Source organism: Ictidomys tridecemlineatus, unplaced genomic scaffold, assembly GCF_052094955.1.
Source record: "Ictidomys tridecemlineatus isolate mIctTri1 unplaced genomic scaffold, mIctTri1.hap1 Scaffold_85, whole genome shotgun sequence".
NCBI lineage: Eukaryota > Metazoa > Chordata > Mammalia > Rodentia > Sciuridae > Ictidomys > Ictidomys tridecemlineatus.
The window spans coordinates 1,081,811-1,096,563 of NW_027526100.1; the positions used below are offsets into that span (position 1 = coordinate 1,081,811).

The window sequence follows — 14,753 nt, forward strand, 5'->3', positions numbered from 1 at the left end:
TCCTAATTTCTACCAGCAAAGTATGAAAATTCCAGTTGCTCCACATCCTTACCAACATTTCACACTGTCATTTGTTCTTGTTTTGTTTTCTCTTTTTATTGAAGCCTTTCTAATAAATGAGTAGTGGCATCTCATTTAAGCTCCAGGTTATGTTTTCCTAATGAGCAATGATGTTGAGCTTATTTTTATGTCTTCTTGTCCATTGGTAGGTCTTTGGCAAAGTGTTGGCTCCAATCTACTTCTCTTTTAAAAAATATTGTTTTCTTTCCTTACTAAGTTATAAGGGTTGTGTACACTGGGTTGAGATCTATGTTTTCCAAATTTTTCTTGCAATCTGTGGCTTTTCATTCAGTTTTCTTCATAGCATCTTTCGAAGAACAGAAGTTCTTAGTGGTGTTGTTTTTCCAGTTCTGGAGTTTGAATCGAGGTGCTCTGCCACTGAGTGTTGTTATTTATTCTACTTGGAAAATCATGTCCTCTGTGAGGAACAGTTTTATTTTCTTCTTTCCAACATGTGTGTTTTTATTTTTTTTTCTTCTTAGTGTTGACTAGGAATGATAGGAGTGGGCATCTCTGCCATGAGATTCCTTTAGTATGGCAATCGCTTGATTAAAGGCTCTTTCAGGAAGACTGGTGGGTAGCATCAGTGGGGGGAGGTGAAGCTGCAGACTCTGAGACAACTGAAAAGACAGAGGATCCTGTCTGCTCATCACCTCCCATCCTTTTATTCAGCACCCCACCACTGCCATATGTGGTTCCCTCCCACCTGTGACTCTTGAGCTTGGCCCTTTTTCCTCAGCCCTGTGGTCTGCCTGTCTTCTCCTCTGTCCAGCTTCACTCCATCATTGAGTTTGCCTGGCAGCCTTTTCCCTTCCTCCATCCTGTGGTTCTTCCAGCCCCAGGTCAGGCCATAGGCCCTTCCTCCTCTGCTCAGAATGAGGCCCTCCATGTCCAGGATCACTATTCTCAAGGGACCTAAATGTGGTCTGCCCTCTGGGATTCCCCAGTCAGGGTTCCTTTCTATTATTGGAAGCACCCATCTCAGGCATTGATCCCATGCTCCAACTTCACTCCCTTTCTACTCTGCCCCCTGACTGCAACTCCTCCTGGAGTCCCTTGCTTGGTGGTTGGTGGCAAGGTCTCTCGAGCCAGACCTCATAAGTCCAAATCACAGCTCTAGAACTAACCAGCAGGGAGACCTTAGGTAACTACTTAGCCCCTGGTCAGTCAACTTCCCTATCTGTAAAACAGAGATTGTGGTATAATTCATGTAAACCACATAGAACAGTGGCTGTACCAGAAAGTGCCCTGTGTGTTGAATACAGACCACAATAAATGTTGGTGGATGAGGATGTGGGGGGAAAGGTACACTCATACACTGCTGGTGGGACTGCAAATTGGTGTAACCAATCTGGAAAGCAGTATGGAGATTCCTTAGAAAACTTTAAATGGAACCACCATTTGACCCAACTATCTCTCTCCTAGGTCTATTTCCAAATGACTTAAAATCAGCATATTACAGAGACACAGCCACATCCATGTTTATAGAAGCTCAGTACACAATAACTAAACTGTGGAAACAGCCTGGATGCCTGTGAATAGATGAATGGATAGAGAAACTGTGGTATATATATACCTAATGGAATATTACTACTCAGCATTAAAAGAAAATAAAATTATGTGCAGGTAAATGAATGGAGTTAGAGAATATCATGCTAATTGAAGTAAGCCAATCCTCAAAAACCAAAGGCTGAATGTTCTCTCTGATAAGAAAAAAATGGAGGAAGTTTGATGAGGCAAAGGGGAGGCAGAGGTGAGGATGGGGCATGGGGATAGGAAAGTTGGTGGAATGAGATGGACATCATTACCCTAAGTACATGTATGAATGCACATATGGTGTGATGCTACATCAGGTACAAGCATAGAAATGTAAAGTTGCGCTACAGTTGTGTACAATGAAATAAAATGCATTGTGCTGTTATATATAACTAATTTAAAAAACCAAAAAACAAACAAAAAAAGAAAACCTAAGGCTAGCATGGTCTGCTACAAAGCTCAATAGACCTGGTATTTATGATTCTAGAACCACTCCTGACCTTTTTCCATGACCCAATGCATGTCATCCCTTCTTGTGCTAAAACAGAAATCGACATAAAATTTGAAGGTAGACTGTGACTCAAACATCATTGCATTCTCAGTAGAAACACAATTGACCAAGAGAAAGCTGAAAAAAATGTTCAACATTACTAATCCTTAGAGAAATGCAAGTTAGAATCATAATGAGATACCCTCCCACACCTATTAGAATGACTATTATCAAAAAGACCAAAGAACCAGCGGCACATGCCTTAATACCAGTAACTCAAGAGGCTGAGGTGGGAGGATTATAAATTCAAGGTAAACCTCAGCAACTTAGTGAGACCTGATCTCAGAATAAAACTTAAAAAGGTCTGCAGTTGTGTATCTGGGTAATGTACCCCTGGGTTCAACTTGAGTATAAATAAAAGAAAAAGAAAGACAAAAGATATTAAGTACTGGTCTGGATAGGGAGAAACTAGAATTCTTGTAGAATGTTTGGTGGAATTTAAATTAGTCTAGTCATTAGGAAAATCAATATGGGAAGTTTCTTTAAAAATCGAAAATAGAGCTCAGTTGGTAGAGTGCTTGCCATGCATGGACAAGGCCCTGGGTTCAATCCCCAGCACCAAAAAAAAAAAAAAAAAAAAAAAAATTACCCTACAGTCCAGACATCCAACTACTTGGTATATATCCAAAGGAAATGGCATCAGTGTATTAATAGATATCTGCACCCCATGTTCATTGCAGTAATATTCTCAGAACCTAGAAATGGGAAAAGCTGTGTCTATCAGTGGGTGAGTTGATATAAAAAATGTGGTTTAGTAATATAAGGGGACACTATTTAGTCTTTAAATAAAATTAGGAAGTCCTGTCACTTGTGGCATTGAATGAGGGAGGCCAAAGGACATTTTACTGGGGGAAATAAGCCAGGCATAGGACAACTATCACATGATCTCACCTACATGTGGAATCTATAAAAGTTGAACTCATAGAAACAGAGAGCAGAATGGTGACTGCCAGGGGCCCAGGAGTGGCTGGGCTGTGGATGGGGGAGATGCTGGTCCCAGGAAGCCAAATTGCACTTAGATGAGGGGGATGAGTTTAAGGGATCTATTGTACAATAAGATGACTACAGTTAATAATAACATATAACAGAATGAGTACAGTTGATAATGTTATATATACTGGAAAATGACTCAGAGAATAGATTTCAAGGGTTCTCAACACAAAAAAGAATATGAAATAATGTATATGTATACATGTTTCAAAATATGTTTTATGCCATAAATATGTACAAATTATTATCATTATGTTATCATCATCATCATCATCAGGGATTGTACGGAGGGTTGCTTAACCATTGAGTCACGTCCCCAGCCCATTTTATGTTTTATGTTGAGACAGAAGTATGTCATAAAACCCACCCTGGAAGTGAAGGAAACTGGGAAGATATTTAGTTGGTAGCTTGCTACCTCCTCCCCAAAATGGAGCTTTGTTACAACAGAAAGGAAGAAGTGGCACTAGGATAAGCGAGGAGCACTTATGCCTACTTCCATTAGCACTGGGCCTGAAAGGGGGATAACTAACCATCACCAAACTTCTCCCCATAAACCATATGACATGGTCTCTGTATTAGATGCTTTCTGTTGCTCTAACAAAATACCCAAGAATGGGTACTTTATAAAGAGATGAGGTTTATTTAGCACAGAATGCAACATTTGGTAGCCCCTGAGACTGATCTTTGGTGAGAGTGATTACAACATGGTGAATGGCATCATGGTGGGAAGACATGCAAGGGGTCGAGACTGAATGGCCAGAAACTGGGGAGGATGAGTCTTGTTCATTTTATAACACCCCCTCTCACAGGAACTAACAGGGACCCATGAGAAGTTCATTACTCCCTTCCAAGGGCCTCATCCCCAGTGGCCAAATTACCTCCCACTAGGCCTTACCTCTTGCAGGTTCTACCCCCTCAACACTGCCACACCGAGGACCTAGCCTCCAGCCTAAGAACCTTTGGGGGATAAACTACATCCATCCTCACAAGCTCCAACAAAGCCACATTGTAAGAGCAGGATGTCCCCGTCCAGAAGTGTGTATCTGAGGCCAGGGGAAGGTTGATATCAGTGGGCACAGGAAGCAGCCAGAGCCCCCATTCCGGAACCTCTCTGATGTCACATTTGTAGTCATGGTACTCTGGGTGCCAAGCCAGGAGAAGGAGCAGTTGGCTCTCATTTGTTTGAGAGCAGGCATCGCAGCATGACTGTATCAAACGATTTATTGTCCCCACCCCGACCCCCAGCCAGATCCTGGCTATTCTCAAGCCTCTGGGCTTGTTTCACTGTGGCAGCCCTGGTGTATCTAAGTGCTGTGTTCTTTATATTTCCGTGAGTCTCCGGGCCAGCTGTGGGTTCTCAAAAAGAGACAGAAGGGAAATAGACAGTGAGAGTGCAGAGGCAGGGAGGTGGAGGGAGGCCAAGAGGGGAAGGAGGATATTTAGTGGGAAGCACAGAGATGTGGGGAGCCTGAGGATTTGGGGGGACTGTTGGAGGCTGGTAATGCTGGTGACATTTGGTGGAGGGAATGGGGTCTGTCTCTAGCCTGGATATTCAGATCTGTCCTTAAGGTGTGTGGGTCTGACCTCAGGTGAGCCGGGCCTCATGGGGGCTCTGGGTTGCCCCCGACTAGAACGGAGTCTGGCTCTGATTTCAGAGGCCGAGCACTGGCGCAAAATGGAGAGTGGGCCTACCCAGTGGTCTCCGGACTTTTCTGCCTCCTGAGTTTGTATAGCCTCATTGGCATGAATTTTTCAGACCCAGGAATCTTGAACAGAGGTAAGGCCTCGGACTCCTGGGAGAGGGAGGTGGCACCCCAAGGCTGGTGCCTACAGGGGTCATTTGTAAAGGGCTGACCCCACCTGTGGCCTCAGGATCCCTTCTTACCCTGTCACTATTACTTGGGCCCTGGCACTTCATTTCCCAAGCCACTGAAGTGTGAAAAACAGAATCCTGGAGGTTTTCCAGTTGCTTTAGAAGGGAGGACGGGCCAAGAGAGGCAGCAGGCTCTTCCAACCACGCAGTTCCCCCTTCCTCCTTCCCATTTCACATCCAACTCCAAGCACTGATCACTATTCCACAGGGGGAGCTCCATGTAGAGCTCCTGTGCTGGACAGCCCTTCTCTCTGACTGCCACCCATCTGAGTGGTCAGCTTGCTCAACAGGCACTGGGGTTCCCCTGCCCTCCTCCTCCCCACCTTCTTGATGCCCAGTGATGCTATGGGGCTGCCCTGAGCATCAGAGTAATACAAGGGCCTCCTCCATTCCCACACCTCTCTCCCTGCCAGGCGCCTTCAAGCAGGACCCTGAGACTGTATACATGGCACGAGTGAATGGCAGGTTGTACCACATGCCGTGGTGTCCCACGTGTTATTTTCACCGCCTGCCCCGAACCTTCCACTGCAAAAGGTGTGACATCTGTGTGGAGGTGAGTGCTCCTCCTCCCTGTCCACTCACCAACCTATCTCCTTGCACCTGGCCAGGACCAGGAACCTCACATCATGAGTGGGCCAGGTGGGGGTATCAGACCATATTCCCAGAGTGCTTCATGTGGCACTCTGGGAACATGGTTCACAAGAGCAGACAGCCGGTAGTGGAAGGGCATTTTTTTCATCCTTTTCCAGTACTTGAGGAAATGGAGGCCCAGAGTTTTCATGTCCTGGTCCACGTGACACCAGGCAGGTCTTGTCTCTAAAGACCTCACTCAGGACAGGTGACTTGATGAGCCATGGGGTCCTAACTGTGCTCTCACTGAGATGGGAACCCTTATGTAAGGTCAACAGCAGGCGGCCTAGAGGGCTGCGTTAGGGGAGGCCCCAGGATTAGGGAGTGATGGAAGCCATTCCAGAAGGACCCTCAGACCTGTCTCCTCTCCCCTAGGAGTTCGACCACCATTGCAGGTGGGTGAATAACTGCGTGGGGCGCCGAAACATCCGGCTCTACCTGCTACTCCTCGTGTCCCTGTGCCTCTATCTGGGTACCGTGCTGGCCACCTGCGTGGTTTTCATCATATGCAGGAGGAACGTGGCGTTTTTGGACAAAATCATGACGTATCCACACACTCCCAAGGGCGCACACTGGGAAGTGCTGATGTGGTGGGGAGGGAGGGGCAAACAGCCCAGTAGGGTCAGGGTGACAGGGGAGGGGCTGATGTGGGCGGGGCTAGAGGGAGAAGTCACTTGGCAGGACCTGTGAAGGACATTTGGAAGGCCAGTGGAGTCAGGAACATGGACGAGATAGGATGCCTGTGGAGTTAAGAATCTAGGGGCCCTCAGAGTAGGGTAATGAAAGTTGAAAAGGGACAGGTGGGAGGACAGTGTGGTGGAGGGAGGTTTCCCTTGGTTGTACTGGACTAACTGTCCAGTCCATGGAGGGAGAGCCATGGGCAGTGCTACCTGGAGTGGGAGGTAAGGAGGGAGCAGTGGGGTCGAAAGCGGACCAGGGAGGAGCTCTTCCATGGCTTCCATTCTTAGCCTGTGCACAGCATCCTAGTGGCTGTACCCACTGGGGCCCTCCTGGTCCCGCTCATCCTGCAATTGTTCATCAAGGCAGTGGCGGTGGGCACCGCAAGGCGACCCTATGAGGAGAAGGTAAGTGGTGAGTGTGTGTGCCCTTGGCTGTGTGAGGCATCTTGCACCTCTTCAATTAGACACTTTGTGCACTTTCTCCACTGCCCTTGGCCTTGATGATGCCTCATGAGTCCTTCCAGACCCACCTCTGAAGATGCAGCTCAGATATTTCTATACCCTGGAGCTTGGGGCCATTTTGCCTCCTGGGTGCATTGCATTGAAAGCCTACTGTGTGGGCTGGGGATGTGGCTTAAGTGGTAGTGCGCTCGCCTAGCATGCGTGCGGCCAGGGTTCAATCCTCAGCACCACATACAAACAAAGATGTTGTGTCTGCCAAGAACTAAAAAGTAAATATTAAAAAATTCTTAAAAAAAAGAAAGCCTACTGTGTGCTGGGTGTTCTAGGTGGTAGTTATTTGAGGGATGGGTGTAGGGGTGAGTAAGTACATCATGCCCTTGTGTTGATAAGCAACCTGCCATCAGAATAACACTGGGAGACACCAGGAACACTCTGAGCAAGGGGTCAGTCCTGAGTGGTGTAGCCAACTGGAAGAGACTGGGAGTTTGGCGAAGCCCAGGCTGTAGAGGAGAACATGCCACTCTTTGTGTCCTAGGTGTGCTTTTGGAGAGGCAGACAGGAGGGCATTGACTGTGAGAGGTACAATTTTGTAGAAAGGCACAGAAATCTGAAAGTAGGGTGTTAACAGAATGATGAAGAAATGGATCCTAGTTCAAGGACAAGGTGACATGGGCAATGAGGTTGACCCTATGGGGGTCAAGATTAGAAAGGCCCAGAAAGCCAAGCTTGGAATTTTGTTTGGAAGAACTGGAAACCTGGGAGCCATGAAAAATTTTGTGAAAATGTCATTCATTGAGGGGTAATTAGAAACAGTAAATTCACCCTTTTTCATCTATAGTTAGGGATTTTGACAAATGACATTGTGTACTCTCCATCAAGATCAAGGTTAACCAGTTTCACTACCCCAGAAAATCCTTTCATCTCTTGTTGTCATTTTCTCTCCCTGAGTCCTTGTGGTTTTTCTCTTTCCAGAATCATGCATCAATGGTGTTTTGGGCTTTCTAGTCTGGCTTCATTCACTGAGCACGATGCATTTGAGATTCATCTATGTAGTTGCTCATATCAGTAGTTTATTTTCTTTTGTTTCTTGTAGTATGTATTTCCCTACAGACTATTTGTACATTCACCAATTGAAGTATTTTTTCTTTGCATCTAGGTTTTGGCAGAATTTTTGTTTTGTTTTTGTACCAGGGATTGAACCCAGAGGTGCTTAACCACTGAGCAACAATCCCAGCCTCACCCACCCCACAACCAGCACCCTTATGTTTTCTTTTTGAAAAATTTTTAAAATTTTGAGAAAGGGTCTTACTAAGTTGCTTAAAGCCTTCCTAAGTTACTGAGGCTTTGAACTTGTCACCCACTTGCCTTAGCCTCCCAAGCCATTAAAGTCATGGGGAACTGTGCCCAGCCAGTTTCAGGCAGTTATAAATAAAGCTGATACAACAACCATTGATGCATAGACATGTGGACATAAGTTTTCATTTCTGTTGGGTAAATTGTTAAGGGTGGCATTGCTGAGTCATGAGATAAACTTATGGGACATTTTAGAAAACAACTCTAATGTTTCTATTTTGTACCAGCAATGAATGAGAATTCCAGTTGCTCCACATCCTCACTAGCATTTGATACTGTCATTGGTCACTATTCTTTTTTGTTTTCAAATTGTAGCCTGTCTAATAAATGAGTAGTGGTATATCACTAGGGCTCCACTCTGTATTTTCCTAATGACTAATGGTGTTGAGCATATTTTTGTGTCTTATAAGCCATGGGTATATTGATGGTGAAGTGTTTGCTCCAAACTTTGCCCATTTTTAAAAAAACTGTGTTGTTTTCTTATTGAGTTTCAGGAGTTCTCTATACTGGATTCAGATGTATGTGTTGCAAATCTTTTCTTGCAATTCATGGCTTGACATTTTATTTTCTTCATCGCATCTTCCAAAGAGCAGGAGTCCTTAGTGTTGATGTTTTTCCAGCACTGAGGATCTTACCAGGGGTGCTCGATCACTGAGCTTCTTCCCCAGCATTCGTTGTTGTTCACTCTAAAAGGAACCTCATGTCCTGTGGAGCAGTTTCTTTGCTTTCTTCCCCATCTGTGTCTTTATTGCTTTTTCTTTGAGCATCCACTAGGAATGATATAGTGGGCATCTTTGCCCTGGGATTCCTTTAGTATGGCAATCTCTTAACTAAAGGCTCTTTCAGGAAGACTGGTGGGCGGCATCAGTGGGGGAGGGGAAGCTTCAGACCCTGAGATAGCTGAACAGACAGAGGAGCCTGTCTGCTCATCACCTCCCATCCACCACTGCCATATGTGGTTCCCTCCCAGCTGTGACTCCTGTGCTTGGCCCTTATTCCTCAGCCCTGTGGTCTGCCTGTCTTCTCCTCTCTCCAGCTTCTAGTATCATCATTGACTTTTCCTGGCAGCCTGTTCCATTCCTCCATCCTGTGGTTTTTCCTGCCCTAGGTCAGGCCTTAGTCCATTGCTCTTCCTCCTCTGCTCAGAGTGAGGCCTTCCATGTCCAGGATCCCCAAGTCTCAAGGGACCTAAATGTGGTCTGCCCTCTAAGATTCACTAGACAGGGCTCCTTTCTATTAATGGCAGCACTAATTTCAGGCACTGATTTCATGCTCCAGCTTTCACTCCCAGCATACTCCATTCCCTGACTGCAACTCCTCCTAGACTCACTTGCTTGGTGGTTGGTGGCAAAGACTCTGGTGAAGACCACATAAGTTCAAATCGGAGCTCTAGAACTGAGCAGCAGGGAGACCTGGGGTATGCTACTCAGCTCCTGGTCACTCAATTTCCCTATCTGTAAAACAGGGAATTGTGGGTTAATTCATGTAAACCTCATAGAAGAGTGGATGGCACCAGAGAGTGCCCTGTGTGCTGCTGTTACATCACTACCATTCCTTCCCATGGTCATCTACACATGTTTGTGCTCATCTTAAAAGTCATACAAGTCCCAGCCTTAACATCCCAGGCCTCCACTCCACCTGTTGTACCTTCTGGGCCTTATTTCCTGAAAGAGTTGATCTTGTTCACTAGCTCCCCCTTCACTTTCTGGCCCAGCTCAGCCCAGCCCTTGCTGTCAGGATGATGCTCTCATTAATGGCCAAATTCAGCAGACATCTTCAGACTACTCTTTCTGGTCTAGACACAGCCTCTGAAACCAGAAGTCGCTGTCTCAGCACTTAACTCTCTGGGCTTCTCCTCTGCATGTACCTGGGTGGTGTGAGCTGGGTTGCCTACATGGTTCCCATGATACTCTCTCTATGCTCTACCCTTTCCACTCCCCTTGGTGCACAGGGCCTCAGGTTGCAGCTGCCCTCACCCACTGAAAGTAGCCTGGCCATGCTGTTTGCGGTGTGCTTTCCATCCCCAGTGCAGTGACGGGGCTTTGTTTTTTTGCTACTCGGTATTAAACCCAGGGGCACTTTACCACTGAGCTACATTCCCAGTCCCTGCTACTTTTTATTATGAATCAGGGTCTCACTAAGTTGCTGAGGCTGGTCTCAAACCTGCCTTAGTTTCCCAAATCACTGGGATTACAGGTGTGTGCCACCCTTCCTGGTTGGACCCAAGCATTTTTGATGCCCTGAAATATTTCTGATGGGGGTGCATCTCCGTGGTAGAGTGTGTGCTTAGCATGTGCAAGGCCCTGAATTCTTCAGTCCCCAGCACACAGAGAAAAGACATCTGAATCAATGAGTGAACCATCAAACAGAAGAACCAACATTTGGGGATAGAAGGAAAGAGGAAAGGAACAGAGAGAAGAATTGTGTCCTGACCCCCCAGGATAAGGAGAAGAAGGAGAGACAACAGGAAGTTGGGCAGAAGATGGGGCAAGAAGAAGATGCTGCTGAATTTTGGTCCTGTGGAGTGTGAGGGTGTTTGAGACACAGAATTGGAACAGGAGCCCCAAGAGTGGAGCCAGTGAGAGAGGCTTGTCTGGGTGCCTCAGAGCTGTTGGATTCCAGTTGTGTGTGATAGGGTCCCATGTGGGGGGAGGACGGTATTCACATTTACTACTCAGTTCTTACAAATTTACTATCATTCCTTAAACATTTTCTATACTTTATGTACAATCAATATTTTCTACACATGATATATATCTAATCAAATATTCTTTCTCAAAGTTTAAAGATTCTGTAATTTTTTAATGCTCTGCTATTAGTTTATTTCTTCTGGTACTAGGGATTGAACCCACAGGTGCTTTACCACCAAAGCTGCATCCCTAATCCTTGCTCTATTTTGTTTTGAGATAGGGTGTCACTAAATTGTTGAGGGCCTTGCTAAGTTGTTGAGGCTGGCCTTGAACTTGTGATCCTCCAGCCTCAAAATCCCAATTCCCTGGGGTTACAGGTGTGTGCCACTGTACCTGGTGGTATACTCATTTCTTATGTGCTGTGAACACCTTAAAGGAAGCAGAACCTCATAGAGGACATTGATTCGAGTTGCTTTTTTGGACATATTCCAGAGCTGTTCTGATGTGGAATCATCTTTCCTTTGGCAGAGGAGAGTGTTGAAGATGAAAGTCTTCATGTGTAGGCCATTGGAGACTTGGGGTGGATAGAGGTGCTGCTGGACCACTTTCTACTATAACAGAGTATTTTCTACCTAAAGCTCATGAAGTTGGGGTGAAACTCAACCTGTTCTGAAAGGAGGAGTGGTCGAGGCTGATGGATGGACTCAGGGGAAAGAGAAAGTAGAATAAGGGAGAGGAGAAGCCAGTCAGAGTCCTGGGAAGGACATGATCTTTGAGCTTGGCCTTTCCTGCTTTGTGTACTGAAGGTCTTCAGCTCAGATTTTCTTGGAAAATCTGATTTTTGACTAGGGAAATATGTCTGGGCATCCCCTGCTGCCACTGGTCTCCCAGATAGTGAAACTCAATGAAGGTAGATTTTTAGAAAAATCGAGTGGTAAGACAGTCAAGTGGGAGTGGGGTGGTGACATGATCTTTGGATCAGTTGAGCAGAACACCAGGAGACAGACCTTAAAAGGTACCTGGAAGGATGAGGTGAGAGGACAGGTGAGGCCAATGGAGACAGAGCAAGGATCCTGCAAAGGGAAGCACTAGGGGTTGAGAGCCCTGAGAAGGCAGGAGAGGTGGGTGCTCGGTCAGCACTGTCTGGGGACAGCTGCTCACAAGTGGGTCAAGGGAGGTCACGCTTCCTGGGAGCTTGGGAAGACAGGAGGCCCTGGGTCACTCTAGGGCACTCCTGTACCTAGAGCCTGGCCACAGGCCCAGGTTGAGCCCTGGATTGACTGACCAACTTAGCAAGTGTCCCTGGGAGATGGCCGTACCCAGTCCTGCTGATTCTGAGCTCCTCTTCCCTTCCTCATCTCCCTCCAGTATGACAAGGCATTCAATGTGGGCTGCCCAACAAACTGTTACATCGCACTCTGTGCACCCTTGGGACCTAAGTTGGTAAACCAAGGGCTCAAGTGGTGGACCCTGGGGCTGGTGGGGGGAGTGAAGCTTGGTCTAGTTCCCTGGTCCCTGTCCTCAGCTCCCAGCCTTAACACTCCTGTTCCTTTCCTTTGGGGTTTTCTCCAGGGCACTCTGGGAGTTTCTGGGAATTTCACTCTTCCTTGGTGTTGTAGGTTCTTGCCCCAAGAAATGTGCTTGAGGGGAATGGCAGCCTGGATAAGGCTCCTGGGCTCTGTGCTTTCCCAGCTGAGGGTGAGAGTGGTCAGGGAGTCCAGGCCAAGGTGGGTAGTGACTCCTTGCATTTGGCCTGTTGCTTCCCAGGTACATGTCCGAGGCGGTCTGCATTCAGGTGGACCAGGGGACCAACTGGGGGCCAAAAGAACACCTTAAAGACCTCCTTTGGCCCAGGTGCACCACTCAGGCCCCCCCAAGGAGTGACAAGGCTGCACCTGTACAGAAGGAAAGGAGTATCGGGTGTGCTTTGAATCATGAGGATCTGTGGTTGCACATGTGTTGGGGGAAGCCCCGGATGTAGGGCTGGCCCTGAAGCTGAAGCACTTGGAGCATAAGGAGTGGGATTATGGACCTGGAGGGTGCAGGGTCCAGGTCACAGGGCTTCAGAGCACACCCAGGTGTCCCTGGATAGAGAAAGAGAAAAGACTGAAACACACTTTATGGTTGGCTTGGTGCCAGTCCTTACTTTTTTGGTCCCCAGTTTCCTCATCTATTAATGAGGACTGAGACTAATCTAGTAGTTTATGTTTTAAAGAAAATTCTGTTTCTTTTATATGTGTTTGTGTATGTGTGGTGTATGTGTGCATGTGTGTATGTATGTACATGTATAAATATCAGTTGTAGATGGACACATATATTTATTTTATTTGTTTATTTTTATGTGATGCCATGGATTGAACCTAGTTCCTCATGCATGCGAGGCAAGCACTCTACCCCAGAGCCACAACCCCAGCACTCCAGATTCTTTATTTATGGAAATTTTTGACATACAATGTGAAACATTTGTGTGGAGCATTAGGTGTACAGTGGGGTGGGTAACCCACAGTGTCCCCCATGGTCTCTTGCAGTAATGTGGTGCCAGCCCTCTCCCTTGTCTTGACTCTTGGCACCAAGGGACTTGACTGTGAGTTGTGGGGTGGAGGGTAGGGAGATCCCCCATGTACTGACTCTGTGTTTACCTTCTGATCAGCCCAGTGGTGCATTGGGAGGCTTCCAAGGGAGGCTTGGCCTCCTATTCTCCCTTCACACCCAGCAATGCCAGGACAAGCACCAGAAGTTCATCTCCTGAGCCCCATGTGGGGGTCTCTTGTTCCTGAGCCCTCACTCCCCTGTTGAGAGTGCCAAGAACCCCATGTCTGTTATATACACATGTTTGGTGCTGCTTCCTATGGCAGCTGTGCCTATGTGTCCTAGGTTCAGGGAAGTGTGGGTGGAGGCTCTGAGGGGCTGGGACAGAGCCCTCCTGGAAGGGAAGATCCTTGCTCTCTGGAGACTCAAGCTCATGAACCAACACTGCCTGACTCTTGGCCGGAAAGGATTCCATATAATAGGAAGGGAACTTGTTTATTATGAGTCCTAATAGGCTATTAGATTAGTCAGAAATTACAAAGTTTCAGTTAAACATGAGTAAGTTTTGGAGATATAATGGTCAATAAGGTTGTTCCAGTTAATTTACTGCACACTTGAAAAGTGATAATACAGTTGGGCACAGGAGTGCCCATCTATAAGCTCAGCTACTCAAGAAACTGAGGCAGGAGGATCACAAGTCAAGGATCAGTAACTTAAAGAGAATTGTGTTCTTTATCAAAAAAAAAGTTTTGGGGATGTAGGTCAATGGTAACACACCCCTGAATTCAATCCTCAGATGTGGAAAAGGAAAGAAAAATTGACCATCAGTTTTGTGGGTTTTCTGTTTGTTTGAGGTGAAGTTCCCAGTATGTTGGCCAGGCCAGTCTTGAACTTCTGAGTTCAAGCAAACCTCCTATGTAAGTGTGCTGAGTCCTGGAAGGCAGGTGTGTACCACTGGACTGGCTAGAAAAGGGATTGTAAACTGGGTTTGGTGGCACATGACTAATTCCAGCAACTCAGGAACTCAGGCAGCTTTAGGCCAGCCTCTGCAATTAGCAAGACTGTATCTCAAAATAAGAACAGCTAGGGATAAAGCCAAGTGGTAGGATGTCCTTAGGCTCAACCCCCCAGTGCTGGGGGAAAGTGTACAAACACATACACACACGCGCGCGCGCGCGCGCGCACACACACACACACACATATATATATATATATATATATATATATATATATATATATATATTTCATTATATAGGAGGATTAGGAGATTTTAGATTTCTGCTTTGGGGCTAGTATGAATAAGCATGAAAACTCATGTCCTTGAGCATGCTAGGCAAGAGCTCTACCATTGAGCCACACCAGAGACCTTACATTTAAATTTGGGTTATTTTCTCACTGTTAGTTATTAGAGTACCCCACTTTTATCTCTTTTTTTTTTTTCCATTTTTTTGTGGTATGAG

The 14,753-nt window shown here is 46.4% G+C and overlaps 1 protein-coding gene across 7 annotated transcripts in view; it reads left to right on the plus strand.

The window, feature by feature from the left end:
• The window catches only part of LOC144374736 (uncharacterized), a 59,338-nt gene that overhangs the window by 31,134 nt on the left and 13,451 nt on the right, over positions 1–14,753 (plus strand). For 6 of the 7 annotated variants that reach the window (XM_078037480.1, XM_078037478.1, XM_078037481.1 and 3 more), the window contains 4 exons: positions 4,792–4,913; positions 5,423–5,562; positions 6,015–6,184; positions 6,619–6,724. In XM_078037480.1, the coding sequence (XP_077893606.1) occupies positions 4,792–4,913; positions 5,423–5,562; positions 6,015–6,184; positions 6,619–6,724 (538 nt within the window). Of the gene's footprint in view, positions 1–1,485; positions 1,687–4,791; positions 4,914–5,422; positions 5,563–6,014; positions 6,185–6,618; positions 6,725–14,753 lie in introns of all 7 variants that reach the window. The other variant, XM_078037483.1, reaches the window with a different exon arrangement.